The 27,683-nt window shown below is 47.3% G+C and overlaps 1 protein-coding gene across 2 annotated transcripts in view; it reads right to left on the bottom strand.

Annotated features, from left to right (window-relative positions):
* Positions 1–1,561: 1,561 nt before the first annotated feature.
* Positions 1,562–27,683, bottom strand: part of CDIP1 (cell death inducing p53 target 1) — a 31,245-nt gene continuing 5,123 nt past the window's right edge. Inside the window, exons 2-5 of one of the 2 annotated variants that reach the window (XM_024197825.3) lie at positions 6,613–6,711; positions 3,680–3,826; positions 2,641–2,884; positions 1,562–1,755 (exon numbers count right to left, since the gene is read on the bottom strand). In XM_024197825.3, the coding sequence (XP_024053593.1) occupies positions 1,644–1,755; positions 2,641–2,884; positions 3,680–3,826; positions 6,613–6,697 (588 nt within the window). In that variant the 5' untranslated portion in view covers positions 6,698–6,711 and the 3' untranslated portion in view covers positions 1,562–1,643. Of the gene's footprint in view, positions 1,756–2,640; positions 2,903–3,679; positions 3,827–6,612; positions 6,712–27,683 lie in introns of both variants that reach the window. The other variant, XM_024197824.3, reaches the window with a different exon arrangement.

Raw genomic sequence — 27,683 nt, 5'->3', positions numbered from 1 at the left:
TGCTACTTAATGCTGAGTTCCAGAGAGAACCAACCCTCGCCCCCTCCCGCAGGCTGAGCTTTCACATCCCTCAGTGACACAGGCTCTGTTCCCAATGCCAGAGGCATAAGGTGGGGTCTACAGCACCCAAAGGGTAAAAGTGGCTTCATGATTCCAGCAGACTCACGGCAGGAGCTACTGCTCCATTCCCCCTCCCTGACTTTGTAATGGAAGTTTCTCAAGACTACAACTGAGGATGGGAATGTCTAGTAGCTGCCAATTTCCGTACAGAACTAGTGGGTTAACGCCTGTACTCGCGCTGCAAGTAAAGGCCTGTCTCTTCATCTGTGCCTCAAGGTGGCAGATGCCCTCTGTAACCCACTGCCTCTGGGCTGCTGAGTGTAATCACCCTGGGGCTACAGGAGCCATTACACCCATGGAAGAGCCAGACCTAGGGAGATACAGCCAGGGACTGACACCTGAGGCTCCAAGATCCCAAAGCACTTCAAAAGAAACAGAAAACATCCCCTGGCCACCTGCAAACTAAACAGAGCCGCTGCTTCCCCATCTTCTTCAGGGCAAGGCTGAGCTGGCTGGGCGCCAAGGCAGGAAACAAACGTTAGCTTTGCTCAGCTGCATGGCACAGCCAGATGTAAAAGCACAACATACAGAACTGAACGAACACTGGCCCTAAAATAAAACCTTTCCTTTCACACCACGTAGTCCAGCAACATGCACCCCCCTTGTCGCTAGCCTACAGACAAAGCAGGGAAACTGAGCGAGTCTAGGCGTCCAAAGAAAGCGACCAGTCAGAAGCACTGCACTTCCTGCAGATAGGTCGCCCTTTCCTGGGGATGGACGGATGCGCTTGCTTTGAATCTGTGGTTTGTAGAGAACTGCAACAGTCAACTAAACTACAGGATCTGTCTGCTTTAAAGAGACAGAGCTGGTGAGCACAGGAGTACCCCAGCACCCCACAGTCTCTGTGGGAGCAGACGGGACATCTCGGCATATTCACAGCTTCTAGAGAAATAAGCGAGCTGCCTGCATGGAATGGAAGGAAAGCGCCCCCGTATTGCAATGGCTCAGTCTATCACTAATTGGGCAAGAGCCCATTGGAATGGCTGTCCCCGCATGCTGCCAGTTGAAGGATGTCTGCCTTACATCACTGTCTCCTTTAACAGTGGCTACCAACAGTGACTGATGGGGGGAGGGGGGTGCAGGAAGGTGAGGTAGGACAAAGCACCAGAGGTGGCTCTGACGGGCAGACATAATCCAGGAAGGGGAAGTCTCTGTGCAGTCTGATGCCTCATTTGCAATCCTAGTTCTAAACCCTCTGCAAACAGCCGTAAGGGTGAGAACAAGACGGGACAGCTGGAACGGCAAGGCGAGTGTTGCAGCTATTCAATCTCACAGCCTAGCCCAGCTACCTGTCAGAGCTCACATCTACACACCAGCTCTAGCTGTTCAGTGTGGGCCTACAGCTTCCTTGTCAGTGTGTGAGTACCGTCGCTCTACTACAGCTTTCTAAGCTCTTTAAAATGGAAGGGGAAATAAACACACACTACCAACGTAGGGCTAAGCAAAGGAGCATTCTGCATGTGTAGATCGGCGTGGAGGAGGGGGTGATGTCATTCCAGCAGGTGTGGCTCCCGGGGGTGCTGTTAGCACATGCGCTTGTACGTGTAGATGTAGGCTTTGCAGTTGGGACAAGTGTGGGTCACATCCTTGAAGTCGTCTATTAAACATGGAATCAAGCAGCAGCCCAGATCACATCTGGAAAAAGAGGGAGAGATCAAAGCCAGGTGAGCAGGGGCAGGGCATGGCAAGCACCATGGGGGCCTCTACTCCACCCCTCACAGCCTGGCCAACTAACTACACACACCCCAGAACAGGGACACTGCTGCCACCCCAGACACCCAGTAAAACCTGCTCCCACTGAACCCCAGTGGCTTCCTTGGTAAGTCCTAGCATCCCTTTGGAGCCTGGTACAGACACCTCCTCCCCTCCCCCTCCCACAGGCTAAGAAGAGCAAAGCCTTTTAAGGGTCCATATTTAAAGAACACAGCAAAACACCTGATTTAACATCACTCACAGCTGGATGGAAGCTCACACTTGGGAGCACAGGGACGCCCAGCAGGAAATTCCCCTTCCAGCTAAAAACCAGTCCCATCGCTCTGTAGAGAGATGCTCGCCATGACAGGAGCTTTCCTGACACCACAGTGAGTGCAGTGGGGGCAGCTTCCTGCTAGCACCAGAGCCGCTGGAGCAGCAGCTGTACTAGGGAGTGGCCAGAGCCCACCAGCAACTGGCCTCAAGCCCAGCTAAGATGGAAGGCGAGGCAAAGGGCTGGTGCAGAGCCACACAGGGACAATCACACACACACTGCAGCTTGGGGTCCCCGTGGCGCCTCACTACCTCCTGGTCCAATTTCCTCCTCCGCCAGCAGCAGGCAAGAGGGGCTTCAAGGCCCAGTCCTGTGTGGGGCTCTGTAGGGGATAAAGCCAGCTGGATGAGTAGCCAGTTAACGGAGAGGAGAGGTCAGTGCTACTTGGGCAAGTCCATTGCTTGCTCCTTTAGCTCTTCCCTCCCCCAATCCATCAGTGACCAGAGTGGAAGGCACTGGAGAATGGCAAAGTTCCTCCTCCTCCCGGCACGTACCCGACGAAGCAGCAGAAGAAGCCGAGGAGGAAGTTCATGAGCCCTATCTCATGTGTGATCGCGGTGGTGATGGCCTGCTGGCAGTGAGGACACACCGTCTGCACGGGGCTGCCCTGGAATATTTCTCCCTGCAGCACGGTGACCGTGGTTGCTGCCCCCGATGGTACAATGACAGTTGCTGTGTGGCCACCAGGAGAGGGGTAATGTCCTGCAGCCGGGTAATAGCCCATGGGAGGGTGAGGTCCTGGGGGTGGATAATAACCTGCCATTGATAAACACACACAGTGAGAGGTCTTGGCACATTAACAAGCGATTCCTATGCCGCATTTCTGAGCAGCGGGACTACGTTAGCACCCAGCTGCTCTGTGCTCCCCAGCTGGCTGGCTCTGTGGGCTCAGCACTGACAGTCAGTACACGGATTATGGTAGTGCCTAGGGCCAGCCAGGATTGGGGCCCCACTGAGTTGGGTACTGTACAACGAGTCTTAGTTATGTCGTACCCCAGCGAGTGCAACCAAGGACGCTGCAGCCCTGTAACTGCTAACCCAGCACATGGCTCTGCGCAGAGTGGGCACTGTGGAGAGAGGAACCGCACAGAGTCAGTCGCAGATTACCACCGACGCCTCTCTGGAAAGGCAGGCTGCAGGGGCCCGGGAGCTGAGGCTCCTTCCTTGGTGCTAGGAGACCCCTAGTGAACATCTCCTCTGCCCACAGCACAGAACGCAGCACCACAGCTCTGGGAGCTCCTGAGAGTACATAGCAGCCACTGTGTTTGCCTGCCTGGTCCTGACAGTAACTGGCACTGGCTCACGGGACACCAGAGCCTATCCTGCCATGCCACAGAGAGCAGCAACTGTGTATTCACTAGCAGGGCAGCTGGCATGGTGAGAAGCCCAGGCTGCTGTGGAGAGCAGGCAACAGCCCAGTCAGATTTCTGGGCTCCCCTCAGTGCACCAAGACAAGGCATCTGGAAGGGGCACATTCATAGGAGCTCCTGCTGAAAGCCATTCTCCACATTACCCAGCCCCTCCAGTACTCACCATGGGGCATGTAGGGCATAGAGCCATCTGCAGAAACGGGAGCGGGGATGTACCCTGGTTGCAGGGGTGGTTCATACGGGGGTGGCCCAAAATCTGAAGGGGGCACAGGCATCCCATGGGGCTGGACTCCAGCAGTGGAGACTCCGTCTGAAAGGAAAGGCAGAAGGCATGAAGGGTTAGCTGGACTGGAAGGAGGTCGCTGGGGAGAGTGGAGGGGTGAGGCAGCGAGTGGCAAAGCACAGCTGACCTGAGGCGTTCTAAGCCAGGCTGCAGTGGCAGCCAGGCCCCCAGCATATAGAGTGCAACATTAAAGGGGGCCTGGCAGAGACCAACCAGGTGAAGAAGACCAACTTAATATTGCAGTGAGGGCCACACCCACAACAGGGCAGTGCCAATGGGAAGAATCCAGCAAAACTGGAAACCCTGTGCTGTGCTAGAGGGAATCGGGAAGTATGTGTCTCAGCCAAGCAAGCTCTGCCAGAGAAACCCCAACATCTCCCCTTCCCAACTCGGGGGCTTTAACACCCACCGTGTTCAGGGAGCAACTCATCTCCAGTGAACATACTTCAGCAGGGGGCGCCCCTCCCTCCCAGCCAGTACTGGAATTCCCCCGCACAGGCAAAAGGTGCTGTGCCAATCCAGTTAAACCTAGAGCAGATCCCTGAGCACTGGGATTAAAGGCCCAAACTGTGGAAGGGGCATTAGCTGGAGACCAGCTGCATTTCGCTTGGGCACTGGCCTAACAGCCCCCTGCAGTTCCAGCCCACGTCTATAGCTCAGTGCCTCACTCCCTGCTCTGCGACCATCTGAGCCATGGCTGATGTTGGGAGGATAGTTATGAACTACAGTCATTCAGTCTGGCCAGCTGGGGGAGCAGCCAGGACGAGAGGGGGATGGGCAGGACCATTTGGGAGCTGAACTGGCCTGCCAATTACTCTCACACGACATCAGACTCTCCTGCATCTCCCCTCTGGCTGCAGCTGTGCCAGACAGGCAGGTTTCAGCCCCAGTCCTCCTTTGAGATCTCCACATCTAGCCAGGCTCTGAGATGGATGCGAACTGGGGACCATGGAGTCCCAAAATATATGCATCCACCCCAGGGGTGCACAGCAGGTCCCAGCAGGCCTCCACCAGCAGCTTGGCTCCTTTTGCTCTTAGAGCACTAGGATTTTAGACCTGCCACAGCCACGCTGCCTCAGACTAATGTGCTGTGTGCTGCATTGCGTCAGCCATGCCTGCAGAGGCATCCCGGTGCTGGGTGTCTCAAGGGCCTCCTTGGGCCCTGGGGAGCACCTGATCCATGCCCCAGTATAGACTGGCACTCGCTGCTCAAACCAAGCTGCAGAGTTACCGGGAAGCACAGCTCTCCCCCTCGCTCAACACAGGGGCAATGCCAGGGCACGGGCTGATACTCAAAGTGCAGTAAAGTCCCCCCAAAGCCGATTCACATCATTGCATTAAGGAGCTAAGAAATCCCACCCAGTTGCTACTAGCCATTCCTCTGATTTTTTGGGAGGTACAAAGAATGCTGAGCAGCCAGCCTGACTCCAGTGATCCTGGGGCCAAGCATCTTCAGAAAGGAATTCTGGGAGACTCGTGAGCAGCCAATCACTAGCCCTTTAAGGTAAAGGGCTCCTGGCATGCTGGGATTAATGCCCTCCTACCAGACAAGAGGTGCAGGCAAATGCACAGCCAGATGGGTTTGAGACAGGAGTTTGAGGAAGCATATCTTGGTACCTTTTCAGCAGGAGCAATGGGACCAGCTTGGGGCCCACCAAACCCCAAGTGGCCAGGAGAGCAGTGAGGAGGCAGTATGGAGAGAAATACAGAACTGGAACAATTCTCTGGCTGTTTCAGTTCATGAGGGGTCCTGTGGCTATAGAAACCTTCTACAAACCCCAAGGAACTGTGCTGCATGCTCATCAGTTATACAGCACCGTGCAGCGGTGGCAGGATTTTGGGCAGGGCCTAGGTGTGAGGGGAGAAAAAGGGAGGATGGGATGGGAGGAGCTGGTACTGTGAGAAGCAGGAGGGGAGAAGGCCCAGTGGGAGAGCTCAGGGACTTCGTTTTAGCCATGCTGGGTCTAAGGTGGCAGCGAGCCATTCGAGATGGGACACTGGAGAGACAGACAGAGAAACAAGACAGGACTGAAGATGAGAGGCAGATTTGTGAGGGGGTACAGTGGAGCCACAACAGCTGGTGAGATCATCCGGGGCAGGAGGAGGAGTCAAGGATGGATCCCCGAGAGACACCAGCTGAAAGGCAGGAGGTGGGAAAGCTCCCAAAGTTTGGGTCAGAACCCCCAGAAGAGCAGAGTTACTTGGAAGCCCAGAGAGACAGGCAGCAGGAGGGCAATCAACTGAGGCAGCAGCTGGGTCATGGAGCACAAGCAGAGGAGAGGAAGCGAGATTTGGCCAAGGGCCCTGGTGAGAGTGGTCTGCGTGGAGCCAGAGGCAGGGGCTCCTCTACAGAGAGTAGTGAACCTGCTTTGACTAAGTCTGTCACTTCTTGGGCGAGGACGAGAAATACACTGCTCAACTGGCCAATAGCTGAGTCACTGACTGGCAGGTTCAGGAGAGAGGCAGGCCCTGCCACGCTGGGCTAGGGTCTGGCCTGCACAAAGAGTCACTTGGCTGGGTGACCAGACCTCTTGGCGGTCTGGGATGGTTTTATGACAGCTTCTCCAGCTGCCCGCTGCATCACAGACCTCTCCTTGCCTCCCTGTTAGGGAGTAAAGGGTCTGAAATCGAGGTGGAGCAACATGCTGACTTCACTGCTGTAGACGCTCTGCATTGACCCCAGTGCACCCCACCCAGCAGTGTGTCTGTAAGAAGACCACCTGCCCCAGAGTTTCCCCTGCATCTGCCCTGCCCCCACTGCCATTGAGACTGGATCACAGCATAGCCAGGATGCCCCATCCTCTGCAACTTACCTGACATGGTGGGTGGGCCATTCTTCTCTTGTAGTAGCGGTGCAGAAGGTCCCCCTGGGTAGGGTGGGGGCGGGTCACTGGACATTGCTTACAGCTGGTCTGCAAGGAAAAGAATTACAGTACATACAAACTCATCACCCTTGGAAGTACAGAGGCATCCACCCCCCGCACACCCCCAGTGCAGCTCAATGCAGGCAGACAGGGAGAGCTTTAGGGGTTACTGACGGGAACCAGATTTTTCTGGAAGTGTCATTTTTGTGGGATCCTAATCCAGCACATCAACGGACACTCGCTGCAACCCTAACACCCTGGGCTATGATCTTGTCCTCATATCTCCTGAGCTAAGCAGCTCGAGCTGGGGCCAGAACACTCAGGAAACCCATGGTGCTGCAGGCAGCATGGCTGCTGATTCAGTGACCCTCGGCCCCTGGAGCCAGTGCTAAAATTAACCCAGCTCAGTGTTCAAGGTGCCATGCTGGAAGAGCTGAGCTTGCAGAGGGGATGCATAATAGTAGACTGTCCTAACCACTGCGGCATTTTTCATGAAAGGGAAAATATTAACCCAAGTGTCCAAATTTGATTTTAAGTAACTACATTCTACCGCCCTATATTCTCCTGCTGTTTCAATTGGATACATTATCCTTCTTCGGGTCCTACTTAAAAAGGCTATAGAGAGTTAAACAGCAGCTGTAGGTCACTGATGCAATTCCTGCATATATTTCCTAAATGCTTTGGGATTATTCAGGAGGGAAGCTGTTCTACAAAAGAGATCAGCAGCATCATTGTAGGATCAGAGCTAGAGGATGCACGTCTGAAATAAACAAAGGCCCTGAACTCTGGATCCACATTTCATTAAGGTTAGAATCAAAGCTTTGTCTTTTGTTAAAAAGAGCAACACCTAGGGGGCAAGAGCTGGAAGAAAAAGCCCTGAAGGAAATTAAATATTTGTTCCTAGAAGTACCTAGTCAGCTTCTAAGAAAGACTTGGGAAAAGGATCATCTTTAGTTTCCAAATAGTTTTACCTTTCTTCTCCCTAGAGCTGGGCATATCAGATGCCCTGATTCAGTCAAGAAAATGACAAAATTCTTGTCTAAATTCTGTAGGATGAAAGTCATGTTAATCTGATGAAGCTGTGTGAGGGGAAACACACACACACTTTATCAAATGAGCAAAATGATTTCCCCACACCCCAGAGGCGGATTTACAATAAAACATAGGGTGCCCTGGCATGGGCCCCCCAACGACAGGGGGCCCCAGGGCCGGGCAGCTGCAGGGGCAGAAGCTTGGTCCTGGGACTCCTGCTGCAGGCTCCACACCCACTGGCAGCCAAGCTCCCCACTCCCACTTCCTCCCAGCGCTTCCCCCGCCGCCGAATAGCTGTTTGCCAGCGCTCCGGTCGCTCCAGGATGGAGGGGAGGAGCAGGGCCGCAGCGCGCTCGGGGGAGGAGGCGGGGAAGAGGCGGGGGCAGAGCCTTGGGGAACGGGGTGGAATCAGGGCAGGGCAGAGCAAAGGCAGACCCCCCGCACTCCTCCTACACGTACCCCCCGGCCCCGTGCCATGAGTGGCTCAGGGCAGGGAGCACCCCCACAACTCCAGCCCACACCCCCTGTCCTGACTCCTGCATCCCCCTGCCCTCCCTGATTCCTGCACCCCCCCCATTCCCACCTGCACCACTCACACCAAGTGGGAGCTGCCCCAGATAAGTGCTCCACACCCCAATCTCCTGCCCCAACCCTGAGCCCCCTCCTGCATCTTGACTACTGGTCAGACCCTGCACCCCAACCTGTTCCTGCACCTTAACTGCCTCCCAGACACTGCACCCCCAGCCCTGAGCCCCCTCCCACACCCCAAGTCCTGCCCAGACCCCACACCCCAACATTTTTTCACTTTTTTTTAATAAAGCGCTCTTATCCAAAGCGCTTTACAATAGTTAGCTAACGGTACAAACAGTATTTGGAAAGGTAAGTGGTCCGCCGAGACCCCCAGCAATTTTCAAGTGGTCTATGGAAAAATAAGTTCGACTACAAAAATAATCAAGGTACCTCACTTTATTTTCATTTACTTCTTATTACTTATAGGAAGAAGAGGAAGAAAAAAAAGACTGAAAAACAGGGACGGGGGGGGGGAAGATGAGAAAGAATGTTCTTTTTCTTGGCTGGGTCCCAAGGAGGGGCCCCAAAAATGAAGCTGAGCACAGGACCCCACTAACTCTAAATCCGCCACTGCCACACCCCTTTCTGGATCTGTTTCTGTATACATGTGTGGAGAGTGGCACAGCTGCAGCAAAATAACTTTGTATCTGCACAAATCTCCATTCAGGCCAGTGGTTGTCCCCTCCCTGTGTGAATCAATAGGGAAGATGCATGGGCGGAAGGTCAGGATCCAGAAAGTCCTGGGTGTTTTATTTTGTACTTACTGGGAATGGCTTCTTTTCTGGATGTTTTAATGACTAAGAAAGCCCCCAGCAATGGAACATGCTATCTAAAGCCACACTCCTCATGGAGACAGTGCACGTGCCAGTGGGGAACCAGGGCTCTCAGGGTCAGGACATTCCTCGGCAGATTATAAACTCATCACAATTGGAGCCTACATTTTGTCTTTTCACTAGGAAGTTCAGTTCAGGTCATGCGGTCCCAGGCTGGTGTCAAGCACACTGGCAGTCACCTAGTCACCGCTGGGTAGGCATGTAGATTATAGATAACACTTTGTTGGGGGGCAAGAGCTGGGACTTGCCCTGGGGCTAGACTGAGACTGTGTGATAACAACAGAGTATTAATCATGGAGACCAAGCACTACCATACAGCCTTGTGATGATCATACACATTCCTACCAGTATTTCAAGACAGCTTTTCTACGTGGGTGAGGAATGCACTTCATATGGGAATCCATTTGGAAACTTCTCCCCCACCAGGATCTTTGCCTTGCTGCAGTCCGGACAACAGAGTCACTGGGAATGATCTGCTGAGCACCTCATGCTGAGGTAGGGCTCCTTAGTGGGAAGGGACAGGGAGAGGGAAAGGGGATGGGTATCAGTTTACCCGTAGGGCACTCATTTAGCAAAGCTTTAGATAAAGAGATCAAGAGGATGGCTTATACACAAGTTTATACAGCATTTCTTGCCCCTTGAGCAGTATTTCACAGTGATTGGCAAGGGGTAAGAAACACGGATTTCCCCTCCAAATAGAAGCACATAGATCTTGTGCATGCTGCAGCTTGTTTTTCAAAATAGCTATCTATTCCCTGGTACTCCAGCCCCCAGAAACAGAGTATTTTTTAGAGTCATTGTTAACCATTACTGGCTATTGGAGCAAACGGCACTGAAATGCAACAATAATAAAACAGCTCAGACTCTGCCAGCACAGACTTCACGGCATCACATCCAGTTCAAGGGCAATTTCATCCCCTTAGCCGAGCCCAGCACTGAAGGACTGGGATTCCGGACTCCCATTGCAGGAGAGAAGGGGAAGAGTGATTTGGAGATGCCCAGAACTGGGATGTAATTTTTGCCTGCTCTAAACCACGCGTCTGCTAAGTAAGGCGGATGCAGACAAGGCCTTGACATGAAAAATTAAACAAGGCAAGTACCTGAGTATGGACAAATCTATACAACAAACACTCGCCTTTCTCAAGAAACTTCAAACATGCAGCAAGTCTCCCCTGTAAAGCATTACACCCATTTCACAGAAAGCTAAATTGAGGCAGAGGGAGACTAACTTCCATCTGTTAAGACTTATAGCTCCTTTTGCCTGTTTAGTTTATTCTGCTCATATTTTTCCAATGACCTTCCCTGTTTCTTTTATACCAGATCATTCAAAGTGTAACCCAGTCAGAGAATTTTGTAGGAAACTGCAGAAAAATCTTACCACGTCATCACAATTCAATCATACATCACCCTCTTGTCTTACAAACTTTTAATCATCTGGGAATTTCTCATATCTCCAGGGGAGCAAGGGAATCCATCAAAGCCCAAATGTCTTCAGATGTCTCTATTTATTTACTTAAGCCAGATCTACACTACAGACCTATATCAGAATAACTCCATCACTCAGCAGTGTGAAAAATCCACACCCCTGAGTAACAGTTGTACTGACCTAACCACACGTGTAGACAGCACTACAGTGGTTCTCTCATCAGCACAGTAGCATCTTCACTAAAGCGCTACAGTGGCACAGCTGCACCAGTACACGAAGACAAGCCCTTAGATTTATGCTCTAGGGCACCCTTGACGTAATCTCAAAATGCATCGTAAATGCAGCGCTTGGGGAAAATCCATCAAACAATTAATCTTCGCCAATCTCCATTTTCAAATGCCTGAGGGAAAACAGTACTTATTTCAGAGTAGCTTAATCAATTTGCAGCATCTCTCTAGATCGTCATTCTATCAGAGTGACCTACAAAGAAGAAATTGGGTTTAAACCCTTTTTAGCTTAATTGAAATAACAGGAATATCAGGTCTGCTCTTCCCCATTTGTGCTTGGGATCTCCACGAGTGACTCACATATGGATTGAGAGCTCTCTCAGCACTGAATTGAAGAGGTATTAAATCCTTTAAGAGAGCTGTTTTGCCCCACAGAGTGAGAGTTAAATAAGTGATAAACAAAAGCATTACATTTTAAACACTGATCTTTTCACTAAAAGTCACTCCCCACTCTCAATTGCTCAGGTATCACTTACTTGATACATGTAATCTCAATTATCCTAATAGTTCACGACTCATCCAGATAGTCTTCCAGGGCAGACAAGACCTAAATGTCTTATGTGAAAACCCAGGGCGGGGGGAAATAGCCCAGGAGGCCTTCTTTATAAATCATAAAGCAGCGAGAGAGCACAAACCCACATTTTGTGTTTGACAGTCACCTTAAAGGCTCTACAGATTTTGGCAGGGTAGGGCAAGAATTAAATACAGTAGATTTTTAAATCCTAACTCTCAGTCCAGAGATTATCCTGGCCACAAGCCTCTCTCCTGTTTCTAGGGCTAATACACTTTTTTTCAGGGTGTGTGACAAACTTCTGCTCACTGGAAATAGGGAATAAGGACGCTTAAGGAATAACCCATCTTTTAAACACTCAGAGGGACTGACCCTTCAAGCAACCATTAAAACACCAACTGCTCACCCCTCTCTGCCTGTGGCTGCTAAATGCAACAAGTCAGGATGCTGCACAACAACATGTAAGTCAAGTTCATTCAGGATGTTAGGAGGGGAAAGAATGGGGTATCTCAGATGTGACAAAAACAAAGCCTTTGGCCCAGTGAAGAGCAGTGGTGAGGCATTCCCAAAGGGCAGGCAGTGGTGATACCAATCAGTCGAAGGGCTCATCTATATACAAAGTTTCACTGGTTTAACTCAAGGTGCTATTTTAAACTCATGCAGTTAAAGGGCTGCAAAAGGTATTTGGACACTATCAGTTTAAACTAGGCTTATTTCTGTTTAGCTTAAGTCTATTCTTAACTGATGGAAACGAAACTGAAATAAGCCCCCTTTTAAGCCAAAATAAGAGTGTCAATAAACTAGAGCAAATGTGTTTAGACAAAGCCTAAGGTGCTATAGGATCGAGGCAATGAGGTAGGACAGAGAGAGGATCTTCAGGGAACAGAGAAAAGGGACATACTAAACTATAGTCCCACAGGATCTGCCCATTCTAATAGACCAGGGGTCGCCAAACTGTGGCTCGCAAGCCACATGCGGCTCTTTTACCATTAAAGTTCGGCTTGCAGAGTCCCCCATGGACCCTATTGTCCACTTACCAGACTGGAGGTGGGGGGAGCTCAGGACTGCTGCCTTGCAGCAGGGTGGTGCAGTAGGGGCTTCTGCCCAGTGGGGAGGGGGGTCTCGGGGCTTCAGCCCTATAGGATGCACCTGCCAGGGCTCAGGGCTTCAGTAGGAGTGGGGCTGAAGCTCCAACCCCAGCTCCCGGCACGCGTGTCCCAGCTCTTGAACTTCTGAAGATTGCTGTATACGGCTTGGAGGGCCAGTAAGTTTGACCACCCCTGTAATAGGCAATGCGATTAAAGCGTTAGTTTCAAAGATTACGATGGCCCCAAGGGAGTGCTACGGTTTTCTGTGGGGGGGGTTTTTTTACACTTCATTTGAAGAATTTTATCCACATGGCTCCCTTTCAACAACTGAACCCCACTGCTGGGCACACCAGTGTGTCATGGAAAATAACCCCCTCCAACGATCGGTTTGGAAAAAACATGGTGGGCAGCAAGATAGCTCTTCTAAAATAATCAGAAGTGAAACAGATAATAAGGTTGGCAACTAAAATGTCATCATTAGGCTTCTGAATCACCATCCTCTTAAGAGGAACAGAGGCAGTTCACACCTTGCCAAGCTATTGTTTCAGGTTGTGATTTTGCAGACTCAGCAAGACAGCTGCACAACAGGTCAGGGTCAGAATGTTTTCTTTGCTACAAAAAGGGCTAAGAACTGAATTAGTTTGTAAATGAAAGTTTAAATTCTGTATAAACAAATGAGACCATCGAAGTACTCATCCCTTTTCCCATTGTAAGAATGTGCCCATAAAGAGAAACATGTAAAGGGCAAGAAATATCTGTACACACCTTGTTGTTTCTCTAAGGTGTATGCAGAAAGCCTGAAAGCTGCTAGCCCCCTAAAAAGAAGCTGCCGTTTTTCCTGCTTGTTTTTAACACTAGAAACATATGGCTTGTTCCACCCTGTTACTGCTGGAGGACTCTACGGCTGTCTGGAGAGCTAGTGGCTGGTGACACCACAAGATGCTGAAATCGAAGCTATAGGGGGAAGAGGGTATTTTTGTCAGACCGTTTAAAGCTCTATTTTTCCATTTGCTTTTTGTTAACAGCAAACTCAAAACACTGGCCAATCTGTTGGGAGCTGAATCTTTAACAATGGTATTTTCCCTCCACCTTCACAGGAGGGCTGACGGCCCTCTTGGAGGACTAGAGAAGAAAAACAGGGAAGGCAAAACTTGACACGCCTGACATTGCTAAGATTAAAAAAATAATCTGTCAGGTTTCATTTATACATCATGAAGCAGGAAAAAAGCCACGAACAATTTCCAAGCTCTTTGCAAGTCACTTTTAAGTAGCACCACACTGTTCAGTATGCCAGCCTTCAAGACAGATCAGGAGCTACACCCCCTTCTGGGGATCATTCAGCTGGAAGGCTAAAGCGGACATGCAAAGGAAACAAAATATGGGTTTGTGCCCTTTTTGCTCCTGATGTATTTGAGAAACAAAAAACTCAGGCCCTTCATGTTTGTTTTTGTTTGTTAAGCAGGGAGCATTCTGCTAGATTTTTCATTAGAAATTCAGATCTCGGCTAATGTGGCAAAACTAGGATTACAAGTCAGTATCATAAGCACCAAGGAAACAAAATGCAAGCCATTGAGATATTAATTGAATATCTGAATTAATTTAATATGAATTAAAATCACTTCCTAAATCTTGTTTGGTTTAAAATTCATTTTATTCAAACACCTGACAAACCCACAGAATTAAAACTCTGTTACAGATTTAGCATCCCAGGCCCTTCAATTAAGGACGGAGAATGCTTCCAATGTACATCTCTGGGCCCTACAAGATCTCCAGCACAGCAGAGAGCAAAAGGCTCAAGATTCCAGATACTGCTAAACAAGCAGAACCCTCCCACTTTTCCCCCAGCAAAAAACAGGGCACAGACCCAATTTTGAGTTTCTTTTACAGGTCTCTTTTCAGAAATGTGTAGCTTGTAAAGCTCTTTGGAATCCTTCAAGATCAAAGGCACTAAAGACATTAAATATATTTTACAAAGTATAAAACTAAAGCATGTTCTGCAGTCTGGGGAACATGCTGGGAAGCGAGGAAAAGAATAAATGACAACTGAACCTGACACCACACCTGGCTATGTCGTACTCTCCCTTTATCTCACCCAGGCACTTACATTGAGAGTACCTACTCACAAATGAACACTTGTTACCATATACTGGGCAAGACAGCAAAGGGGTGTGACTACAGTTTGCATGAGTAGTGGAAATTGTTAGAAATCCAGTTAGATCTAACGAAAGGTCAGTTATGTTTCTGAACTACTCTACTGTATTTTCCTGGGCACAGGCTGTGTGTATTTAGCATTATCCTCCAGGACCAGAACCACACCATGTTGAAAGAGCCAGCTCTACACCGGTACCCTCTTCCCAAAACACCTTGAAAAATAATTTGCCACTCACACCCTCCTGCCAGCTTCCAGCTGTAGAAATATTGCTGCTTCCAGGGTGGCAAGCTTCTTTGGTGCAGGGCTGGAGAGATCCGCTGGCAGAGCAGGACAAAAGCAACACACACACACACACAGAAAAACAACAACGTTCACCTTGGCAAATCCATCTAGGGTGACCAGACAGCAAGTGTGAAAAATCAGGACGGGGGTGGAGGGATAATAGGAGCCTATATAAGAAAAAGACCCAAAAATCTGGTCACCCTAAATCCATCCGAGTCAGACAGTAATGCTTCCCATCCCTGTTCTACAGCCTGCATTTCTCTGCAGGAAGATCTTGGGTTCCAGTCACCCCTGAGACACTCATTCTATCACATGACCCTGGGCAAGTCACTTGATCTTCCATGTGCCTCAGTTAACACAGCTTGAAAACTGAATAAGCAGTAGAAACCTCACTGAAAACCAGATGCTGCATCCAAGGCAAGATTCCCAGGGAAATAAATTACAAGCACAACGAAACAAACAGCATGCTGCTGTTACGGTTCACCTGCTCCTCGCCAGAAAAATCATATTTGTTTTTCCCCACCCAGCTCCCCAGCAAGGGAGATCAGGAAAAACTGCAAACAAATTCCCAACTAAAACAAAGGCCGATTCTCCCCCAGCATCCCTCAAAGGGTTACACTGTGGGAGGAGCACTCAGAAGGACCTGTGCTGTGCCATTTGTGCCTCCAGGTGGGCTGCTTTGATCATGCACAGTTTGTCTTCAGCATTGACAATGCCAGAGCCGAGTTAGCAGGAGATGGTTAACTTGAACATTTAAAACAAGCCTGCTTAAAAAAAAAAAAAAAAATTAAACAGCAAATTAGGCTGCAGCTCTTTGCTCTACACTTAAAACTAAAACCTTAACCAGAAACCAAACCCCAGCCTTGATACTGCTCAACGAGAGCACACAAGGACAGCTCAGGCATGTGTTCTACTTTGCACCATCAAAGCAGGTGCATTTGTTTCTTCAGACATTTTTCTAAGTATGACATGGAGACCCAGAGCACAACACACACTAGCATTAATCGTTGAGAAATTATTATCCCCACAATTACTTGCTGTCTTGCCCTGTGCGGACAGTGAGGTGGATTCAGAACACAAAGGACAGGCTGCAGTATTCTGGGTGTTATAGTGGATGTAATTAACTCACTTAAAATGAACAGCAGAACCCAAATCTTAATTCTTCTGTCCCTTACAAGTCTCTGCTCTAGAACGGCTCCAAAGCTAGAATGGCAGGGGTGCTGCAAGCCAGAACTGAGACACGTTGGCAGAGAAGTTTCCACGTCTCACTGTGGGCCCAATCCAATGCTCCATAAATTCAGTGGAAACTCTCCCCTTGATTTCAGTGGCAGTTGGATATGGCCCAATACCTGGATCTAATCTCTAGTCTAAAGTTTCATAAACCCCAAATCACATAATCTTGTCCAGAGCACTATAACTAATGTAGTCTAATAATCTGTCCGGCAGAAATCTGTGCTGGGCTTGTTACATTATTTTGTAGTTTAACATATTATTGAGTGAAATAAGATAAATGTTCCTATTTTAGATAAACTCTAAATGCAGCAATTCTGCAAAGAATTAGAAAGTTCATCACTGCATATACAAAGTGCTTCTCTTCCTATTTCTTCTGCTGGAATGTGTAGTTTAATAAGTTACTGTTTATTGCAATAAAATGTATCCCATGAAACAAGCAGGAAGGACAAGGCTGAGTTCATGACGCAGTTGGCTTGTTCACACTTGAAATGTTGCAGCCGCACCACTGTCGCGCTTCAGTGTAAAGTGTAGACACAATCTACGCTGACAGGAGGGGTCTCCCACTGGCATAGGAATTCTTCCATCGACCTAGCACTGTCTACATCGGGGATTAGATCGTTTTAACTACATCGCTCAGGGGTGTGGATTTTTCATTTTCTCTCTCTGCAGATATTCTTATCTTAGCACTAGGGAAGTTGTGCTTGCTTGCTATAAATGTCACGTAGCTGTTGTAACTGAAGACTTGTGAGAAATATCCTCTAAGTCATTTTGATTTTTCAGATTCCATGGTCATTTCTAGCAAGGATACATGGTCTTGCAGTTAAAACAGAAGCCTGGGAGTCAGGAGATGTGGGTTCTTTTCCCAACTCTGCCACAGACGGAGACACCATGGGCAGGTCACAGATGATCTGTACCTCAATTTCCCCATCTGCAAAATGACAACACTAACTCAGTGATGGTGTGAGGTTCAGTTAATATTTGCAAAGGGTCTGGAGATACTCAACCAAGGCTTATGGAAGATAAAACTTCCATCTAGAAGGTGGACTCCTGGCAATGAAAGACCTTAGATTTTGGATAGCATGCTAAGCTAGGCACAGCTTCAGGACACCTTCCTTGGGCTAACAGAGATGTGGGTGAGGCATAATCACTAAGGCAGTGTTCCAGAGAAAGACTCACTAAGGATGGTTCAATGATGAGGGCACTAGCCTAGGACTTGGGAAACCAGGGTTCAATTCCCTGCTCCACTTCCTTTGTGACCTTGGGCCTCTCTGTGGCTCAGTTCCCCATCTGTAAAATGGGATAACAGCCCTGCCCTACTTCACAGAGGTGTTGCAAGCAAGCATTAAAGATTGTGAGGTGCTCAGATACAATGGTAAGTACCTAAGACAGAGAAACTGAATCCCAATTAAGCAGACCCTGAAGCCTTGGAGGAGGTTGCTTACTTCTCACCAGATGCTGCATGGGTTTTGTGGAGTTGTCTACCAGGAGGATAAAGATGGGGGGAAAAGGATGAATCAGAAGCTGAAAGCCCCATGGCTCCCACTCAGGCAGATCAACTTAATAAGCTGTGGGCCATGAGATGATGCTAAGTGAAAAAGTGACACACCGACCCTGCTAGAGGTATCTCCACTGGAGGGAACTTCTAGAATCATAGAAATGTAGGGCTGGAAGGGACCTTGAGAGTCATCTAGTCCAGCCCCCTGTGCTGAGGCAGGACCAAATAATCTAGACCATCCTGGACAGGTTTGTTCGAGTTGTTCTTAGAAACCTTCAATAATGGGGATTCCACAACCTCCTTTGGAAGCTTATTCCAGAGCTCAACTACCCTAATAGCTAGAAACTTTCCCCTAATATCTAACCTAGACCTCCCCTGCTACAGATTAAGCCCTTTATTTCTTGTTTTACCTTCAGTGGACATGGAAAATAATTGAACACTGTCCTCTTTATAACAGACTTTAACATGTCACGCTGTCTGGAGTGGCTCACGACCGTGAGTGCCTACCTCAGGGCAGACGGTCAGTAACAGGGCAGACACCCTGGTGGTTTGTTCTATAATTAGATTCATCAAGCCAATAACAAACGTGAACCCCTGGATCACTATAACAGTCTTACCATGGAGTCACAGACAGTCTCCTGAGACTCTCCAGTTTATCCGGCCACCCAGACAAACTGGACTCAGTGATCAATGGTCACTTACGCCAAAAAAAAAAAAAAAAAAAAAATCACACCACATTCAGGTGGCTTCCAGTCACTTACCCCCCAGATCAGTTGGTACCCTAGATCTTATGCCAAAGACAATGTTTGTAGCCAATCCTGTAATAAACTATCCATAGATTTATTCACTAGGAAAAAGAAATAAGACAGTTATTTGCCGGTTAAAGCAAGCAAATATAGACACACAAATGAGTTATCATCTAAGTCCTAAGAGTGACAGAGTGATCTGACAGTTAAAAGTGTCTTTCAGGGCAGACACAGAAGGTAGCCCCTGCAGATCTCTGGCTTCAATTTAGAGTCTCTGGTCAAACAGCCAAAAAGATGAAGTTCCTTGTCAGGGATTTTTATTCCCTTCCCCCCAGAATTCAAGATGATGGACAAGTTCATGTGCACATCTCCTCTTCATGCAGGTGTGGGGAGAAGCAATCAACAAAGTCTTTTGTCCTCTGATGTTCCACAATGGTTTGTCTGGTGTCTATGGGCCTTCTTTTGCTGGGCAGGAGATAACACCTCCTGTGTTTTGCACTGGGTAATGTTTCTCTCCGGACTGTGGGGATTGATAATAGTTGCAGAGCAAACACTTAACTACCTTATAACAGGGGACGTAGATATTAGAAGTGAGATTAATGCCCGCAGCAACATACAAGCATTTCATAGAGTCTAAATACATTCTTATAAGACTAATATCTATTTTGAGCAAAATGAACACAGGTAACCTGGCCAGGTCTCCAGCTATGACACCATCAGTCCTTAGCTAATGCCCAAATGGCTTAGGCAAGAGCTGGCATCTGGTCTACCAGTGTTGTAACATATTTGAAGACTGCTATTGGGTCCCCCTTCCGTCTTCTTTCCTCAAGGCTAATCATCTCCAATTTTTTTAACCTTTCCTCATAGGTCAGGTTTTCTAAACCTTTTATCCTTTTTGTTGCTCTCCTCTGGACTCTCTCCAGTTTGTCCACATCTTTCCTAAAGTGTGGCACCCAGAATTGGACACAGTACTCCAGCTGAGGCCTCACCAGTGCCAAGTAGAGCAGTACAATTACCTCTCGTGTCGTCCATACAGCCAGCATGGGATTAGCCTTTTGCACAACTGCCTCACATTGTTCACTCATGTTCCATTTGTGAACCACTATAACCCCCAGATCCTTTTCAGCAATACTACCACCTGGACAGTGATTCCCCATTTTGTAGCTGTGCCTTTGTTTTTTGCTTCCTAAGGGTATGTCTATACTTAAGCGGTAGTTCAACAGCTGGCAATCGAACTTCCGGGTTCGATTTATCGCGTCTGGTCTGGACGCGATAAATCGATCCCGGAAGTGCTCGCCGTCGACTGCGGTACTCCAGCTCGGCGAGCGGAGTACCGCGGAGTCGACGAGGGAGCCTGCCTGCCGCGTGTGGACCGCGTCTGAATCGCGGTAAGTTCGAACTAAGGTATGTCGACTTCAGCTACGTTATTCATGTAGCTGAAGTTGTGTACCTTAGTTCGAATTGGGGGGTTAGTGTAGACCAGGCCTTAGTGAAGTACTTTGCACTTGCTGTACTGCTGGCTTGTGTGCTGCATCAAACACTACTTACTGCCCACAGGATGTAATTAGATCTTCCTGCATTCACAAGGTAGGGAACACAACAGATGATGCAGGCTTATTCTTAAATGCAGAGACACTGGAATGACCCATGCTTCTAGCAGCTCCTCACCAGAACAGGGATTTAGTTCCTTTTAACAGTTTGGTGGTAGCGGTCACATTGTATTTTGCTCCTCACTAAGCCCCCTCAAAATTTAGCTCAGGATTAACATAGGGACACATTGGGAAGGTCCCAGATCACACATGGGGTAACTCATTGTGATACCCTGAAAAATGTTAGGGGTGCCCATCGCTAAGTCTACTCTGCCAGCTTGTGGTGCGCCTTACCCCTGCACATTTCTGGGTGCTACAGACATATCGCTACACGTGTTCATACACACCAGGAGCACACATAGGCACTGTTGCATATAACAGCAGCTAACAGAACTCCCCAGCTAAGCGGATATGTTTGGGGAGATGGCTCTAAGAGGGGCAGTAGTGAGAGCACCAATCTTTCACCTCTGGAAGCCGGAAGCCAGTTTAGATCACAAGTGTTTGGGAAGTGCTCAGTGTAGCCACTAGGGAAGGTTCGGTTACATCACAAAAACAAGGCTCTAGTTCCGTTCTGGAGGAGAGACTTTCTTGTTCACACGTTAGAATTTCACATGTGTAAGTGTGTGGGAAGTACTAGGCTCTTTGCCTTCCCCTAATGCCCCTCTTCTCTGCCAGTTCACCACCCCCAACTCGGCGTTCTTTTCACCTTCACCAATTCACTACTCATCCCTCTGTGGTTAGGAAGAAAGGAGGGTGTGACGTTCCCCTCTGGTGTTGTCTGGATGGGTGATCCGCTAGGTGACTCTAATCCTTGACTCTGGGAGCCAGCCTTACCCTGCTCTGCTGTGAGAACCCCCACTCCTGGGCTATTCACACACAGCCTCTAGCATGTAAGCTGCTCCCAGCTACGTGCAACCGAATGACACTAGCCAATATCTCCGGTCCCAGACACAACCCTAGGAACCTCCGTCTTGCAGTATCCAGTTATGCCCGCTGGATGCTGCAAGCTTATATGAGTTCGTCAAGTTAACAAATAAATTGATATGTACCAGGCTTGTTATCCCAAGGGGAGCCTCTGACATGCTTCAAACCAAACACATTGCTTCAGGTAGAATAGACAAACAGATTTATTAACTATAAAGATAGATTTTAAGTGATTATAAATCAAAGCATCAGTCAGATTTGGTCAAATGAAATACAGTAAAAGCAAAACACATTCTAAGCTGATCTTAAACACTTTCAATGTCCTTACAAACTTAGATACTTCTCACCCCAGGCTGGCTGGTTGCTCTTCAGTCAGGATCTCCCCTTTGATCAGCGTTTCAGTCGCTTGGTGTGGTGTCTGTAGATGTAGGTGGAAGAGAGAGGGAGAGCATGGCAAATGTCTCTCTCTTTTATCATGTCCTGTCTTCCCTCTTGGCTTTGCCCCCCCACCTTCAGAGTCAGGTGAGCATTATCCCATCGCAGTTCCAAACTGAGCAAGGGAAGGGGGGTGACTCCCTCGAGAGTCTAACAGATTCTTTTGTTGCTGCCTAGGCCAGCGTCCATTGTTCCTGTGAGGCTGGGCTGGGTTTGTCCCATCCATGGCCTGTTGAGGTGTGAACTGCCCCTCTGCTTCTGGAGAGTTTTTGTCTGGGCTTGCTTTAAGCCATGAGGATACATTTTCAGCCTCATAACCGTATACATGAAATTATAACCTATAACATGACTATAACATCACTATAGCAACAATGCTCAGTACATCATGAGCCTTCCAAAGACACCCAACATGACAATCATTTTACAAGGACGAACATGGGGGTGCTGGGTGTTCCCCCGACGTACAGAGGTCTCTTGGCCTTCGCATGAATTAGTCTTTCAGGGAGAGGACAACTTATCTGCTAGGCCACTTCCTTCTCCCTGCTCCTAACTGCACTGTCTCCCTTATGAGAGCAGGGCTAGAGCAGCAGGTCACCTCCACAAGTGAGATGAATGGCAGTGAGGCCTCAAGACCCTGCCCAGACCTCCCGGCAGCCACTCGGCAGATGCCAAGAAGAGGCACAGCCTGGACATGGTTGGCCTGGTCCTGTAGAGTGATACATCAAACAGGATCAAAGAAAGTGTAGGATGAGGTGAAAAAGTGTATGATCTCCACAAACACATGTTTAACAAAGTCACGCCTTCATTTGACATAATTGGTGCTCAATAAGCAGGGCATTGAAGAGATGTTGTAAGTCAAGACTTCAAGGTTCATTGACAGATCTGGGATAGGGAGCTCATGCAGTATTTACCAGCATTAGACTAAGCCAAGTCTGTTACAGCAACAAATAACGTTCACCCAAAGATCTCAAAATACCTTACAAGGGAACGCAAGTATTATCCCCATTTTACTGTGGGAAAACAGAGGAGGGAGGGATGGATCACTTGATGATTACCTGTTCTGTTCATTCCCTCTGAAGCACCTGGCACTGGCCACTGTCAGAAGACAAGATACTGGGCTAGATCGACTTTTGGTTTGACCCAGTATGTCTGTTTTATGTTCTTAAGGAAGGTTAAGTGACTTACCTAAGATCATTCCATGAGCAGGTGGGAGAGTCAGGACTAAACTCAGCTCTCCTGACCTCCAGTCCCAAGCCTGTACCACTAGACCATATTATTTCCCCCTTCTCTGTGTGACACTTTCATAGATACCAAAATTCAAAAGAAAAATATTTTCTGATTGCAAAAGGATGCAGACTTTTGATTATAAGCTCTTTTGAATCCCACCCAAGTCAGGGCATATCCTACAGCAAGCCCTACAAGACCTTGGACTAACATCACCTTCCGGTCGCAGCATTTCAAAGAGCCCAGCAGGTAATCTGGAGTGACTGAATCACAGAGAGACACAGGCTTGGCCTCTATCCCCTTCCCCCCTCCAAAACGACACTGATCCAAATTATTACACTGGCCCACCAGTGCAAGTTTCTCTCGTGTAGACAGGCCTGCTGGGAAGGCATTACAAATCTGTGAAAGTGTTCCCTAGTGCTGTTTGAAACAGTAGTACATTAAAGCACACTAGGGAATATTACAAAGAAATTACACATGACAGCACATACTGTACAAAAAGAAAGCCCACCCAAAAACCCTGATTTTGGACATCTACATAAAACTCAAAAATTGTTAAAAATAAACCCTGAAAAATGAAATTAAAAAACCCTGAAAAACAGAAGGCCTACTTATGATGAATGTTTTATGGGAAGCTAGGAACACTTGAGACAGATCCTTGGGAATACAATAGTTTGATCTCTACTCTTGCACTGTTTCATTTGTCAATAATTTGACAAAATTGGGAACTTTGTGGAATCTGCTAAGGCCCTCTCCAACAGGGATGCCAACTGCCACTGCCAAGGAAGAAATCAGGAGTACTAATCCCCTATCTGTCATTAAGTTAGTAAAAAGGACCATCATCACAAGAGATCCTGTAGGAGAGAAACATATTATCCATTTCTTAGTCAAGGTTGAATAAAGCTTTCCTACACAGAGAAATTCAGCGTCCTGTAGGGTGTTGGACAAAGTTACCCATTCTAGTTCTGCCTCCCCTCACCTGACAAAGAGAGCATTAATAAGGGGCTACCTGAGTACAAGCACTAACCTCTATCTGGAGTGGAAGGAACACCTTCTGCCAGCCAAATCAGGACTTGGTGAGAGATTTCCCCACGCCTAAACTTTGTGTGATTCTAATTCCCCCTCCTCTCCTTTTTGTCAGTGTAAATTAAAACATCACTGTTTGGGCAGGGTAAATGTATTATTGGCGACCAAGTTTCGAAAAGTCTAAAGCTTTCAAGACTAGCCACTCCTTCATGAGATTGATACCAAGTGCCACGGCTGTGAAACCCCTCTTTCTGCCTTTTCCATGAGAGCACACCTTCAGCCAGTTTAGAATCGAACCCCCATCAGTCTAATGCATCTTACAGCGTCTCTTACCAACCTGCATGAATTGGTGTAGCCTGAAACAACTGCTAAAGGATTTCAACTTATGTCAATCATACTTTGAAGCAGAGTGTTTCAAAGGAATCTCTCAACTCTCAAAGGACAAATGTGTTCAGATGGCATCTCCAAAGAGGAATTGTAACAAATCTAGTGAAATATTTTCCCTTTACACTCTGCCTCCCTTTCCCATCCACAAAAAGCCCTACCTTAAAAGCAACATTTAGGGTTAGCCTCAAAATCCCATACACCAATAAATTGAGAGTCAAGGAATCTTACTCCATCCTTAACTTACACCATCATATCAATGGCACCACATAGAGGTGGAAAAAAAAAATCTGTGTTCTTTCCTGGACCTTTTGAGGTGGATGAAGATGGAATCTACAGTTTAGAGAATACTTCTCTGATTTTTGTTAGTAGAAATGGCAGGCAGCTCAGGTCCTGCCTTCTCGCACAGTACTGGCAGAGTTTGGCAAGATTTTTGGAGGACCAAGATGACTGAAAGCCAACTTGCAGCTCTCTCCAACTTCAGGGAGAGTACTTTGAGCCTTCAGAAAACTTGCTCTGTTTAAAAAGAGGCGCTCTCAGTTTATCATAAGGTAGCAATAAAGGCACAAACTGTGTTTTAAAGATTAATGGCAAACAATAACTATATGCAAACCAGGCTATCAGCTGTCAGATAGGATCCCATTTGGCTGACGTAAGGATGCAGCTGGAAGCTTCAACTCTGAATTTAGTTTTTGCGGGTTCACAGCTACTATTTAAACAGATTGTAATATATAAAAATGTGTACTGCAAATGTGACACAAATGGATGTAGCATCTCATCAAATAATTTATTCTCAAAGGGGCTAATTTACTCCTGTACTGGAACATTTATAGCACTTCCTTGGCTAGGAAGGTTTTTAGTTTGGTTGGCTAAACAACATGGCATATCCAAAAACATGGAGGGGATTCTTAACAGAACACTGCACTCTGTGTTCCAAGCCCTGTCCTACTTTTGTTAGTCTAATGGCTATTGGTAACCCCAGTTTTTGAGAAAATATACGATGCATCAAGATTCTATAAAAAGCAGCAATTATTTCAAGTCAGGGGCTGCAATACCTCAAGAGTCTTGATAAATGTAGTTTTGTTCTTGATACAATGTTATCTTAATCTGTCTCTGCTTGTGTCTAATACAAATTAACTTCAAACTGCCCCATCAACAAGTGAGGGGAGACAGCATGATCGGCCCGGCATGTGCCACTTGTCACTGGTAAGCAAGCCTCTTCCAGCCAGTGATGCAGTAAGTTGATGGAGTCCCAGAAGAAGCTCAATAGCTCTCCACTATGAGAAGATGCATCACGCAGCACAAGGTGTTTCAAAGAGAACATAAAAAGAATCCCTGAAGCCCCCTCCCACACACACATTTTTAAAAAAATTACAGAGGCTGTTTCTAACTAAGGAAGCCATCGAAAGGGTTCACACTATCTCCCCAATTGTGAAGTTATATAGAAAGAAGTAGGCTCCCAAAATGATCCTTATCCATTAGCTTAAAATGGGACAGCATTTTCCTCTAGTCCTGTGGTCAAAACTTGCAGTGTTTCTGCAATGCTGAGATGGTACAATACAATGTTGTGATGCACTGTGGGATTGTCTACAACCCTCACAATTTTGTCTTGCATGGCAGATCAGTGAAAACCCAAGCCTGACAGCAACCCGAGAATTAGAGGGATACAGTCAAGGCTTTAAAAAAGTATTATAATATACATATGGATAGGTGCAACAGTGTCAGAGAAAGATGATTACTTCAGACTCTAAAAGAGTTCCAAGCAGCGGTACTGTTTGTAACACAGAATTGCAAAAGCACAACCATGCAAACAACCAGCTGTACAATGCAAACAGTCCCTGGAGGATTTGTTTACCATAATATCGGGGCAACAATATGCCCTTGCTGCAATCCTGCATCTTAAAACAAACAGATGATTGGGAAAGAGAGAAAAGATCACAGGACAGACTGAGAAAATCTTTAACAGCACCCCTTGTCAGTCAACGGCAGGAAGCACTGTCAAGAACTGCCATTTCAGGCACCGGGAAGCACAGAAACATCAAGAAAGCACTGAATCACAAGAACCTGAAAAATTCAAAGGAAGGAAAGACAGGATAACGATTGTCTCAGCATTTAAATGTCATGCAGACATTCTGCCAGAATAACCTATATATGCCTTTCAAAATATAATGTCCCATTTTAGGGACACTGCTATTGGGTTAAGAGGAACTATTCCCACCACCCACACCAGAAGACTGCAGTGTGCAGTGTGACATATCGGCAGACTTCACAACAACAACAACTCAGGACCTCCCAATTTCAAAACAAAAAGGATGAGAGCAATTACAGTAGGTCTGCTACCTGTGCAATTATTTTGCAGCCAACCTCAGTCCTGCCCACAACAAAGCAATGAATCCACCCCCAGTGCTGAGCCACAGTTAAGTTTTGCTAAAATCTGTCCACAACACAATCTTTATTCTGTGAGCTAAATTAAAAATCAATATTTCAGTAATTCTCTACAGGAATTTAAGCTTATTCATTTGTCTAATAGATTATACCTACTCTTCCAGCTGCATGGCTTTTGGAGGGAACACAGGGGATTTCTGAGTGATGGTGGTTTAGGTTTAATGCAATTAATATTCAGCTATTCCTCACATCCCATCTGGAGGGCTCTACTTCTCACGCAATGGCTATTTAGGCCTCAAACCACCTTTGGGGGGGAAAAATCTGATCTCATTTATCTGGAGAGTCAGACGCATAATTAAGTTAGAGAAACAATGAAGGCAGGAAGACTGAGGTCCACCAGCATACACCCCCTCACTAAACGGATTGTGTGAGATGCATCCACTTAGAGGCTGATAGATAATTGTGACTCAGAGTTTCAGTGGAAAAAGCCACGGTTTCTGCCCATATGCCTAGTTCTATTTGAAAACCCACCTTGCAAAGATGACTACAGGACATACACACAGCTCGCACCCTTTCCAAACATATTCATTGTATTCTTAATGTTAGTGAGCACATCACAGGCTCAAATCCAGCCAAAACTGGTGATGACCAATGACTGTGACCATATACATCCCGGATGGCTGCCTGTGTGAACAATCCAGTTCCCAGCAGCCAGGTGTACATGTTACAAAAATACCAACACAACAGGCATTTCTGACTCTCTTTAACAGAGACAGAGGACTGAATAAGTCACAAAGACCAAGCTGCCTTCTTACACCTAGGCCAGGTCCACACTAGAAGCTTTTGCTGATATAGTAATGTCAGATAGTGGTGATTTTTTTATGACATTTTTATACTGGCAAAAATCCCTAGTGTATACACAGTTATACTAGCAACAAAATGCTTTTGCCAGCAGAGTTTACTTTGTTCATAAAACTGGTGTAAACTATAACAGCAAAAGCACTCTCCACTATATCTAGCTATATCTCCACTAGAAGGGGTTGCCAGTATAGCAAACCAGTAAACCCTTTCCAATATAGATCTAATGTACATCTGGCCCTAGAGTTGGTGCCTTCAGATCAGGTTTGGAACATGGAGGAAGTTTGCCTCATCAAGCACTGCCCATGGCTACATCTGTCTTGAGGTTAAACACAGGCTTTCAGTCCAAGTCTGTCAGACAGGCATCTTTCACCAGTATAAAAACCACATCAAAATTCAATAATATCTACAGAGAATGTTTCCCCAAAATTAAAGAGCCCAAAGTGACACCTTAGCACAGCAGCCAAATGTTTCCATCATCAGGGCCGGCTCTGGCTTTTTCGCCGCCCCAGGCGAAAAAGCCTCCGGCCGCCCCCCCCC

Source organism: Terrapene carolina, unplaced genomic scaffold (assembly GCF_002925995.2).
Source record: "Terrapene carolina triunguis isolate 2854851 unplaced genomic scaffold, T_m_triunguis-2.0 Scaffold93, whole genome shotgun sequence".
Classification (NCBI taxonomy): domain Eukaryota; kingdom Metazoa; phylum Chordata; order Testudines; family Emydidae; genus Terrapene; species Terrapene triunguis.
This window is presented reverse-complemented; position numbering and strand designations above follow the sequence as displayed.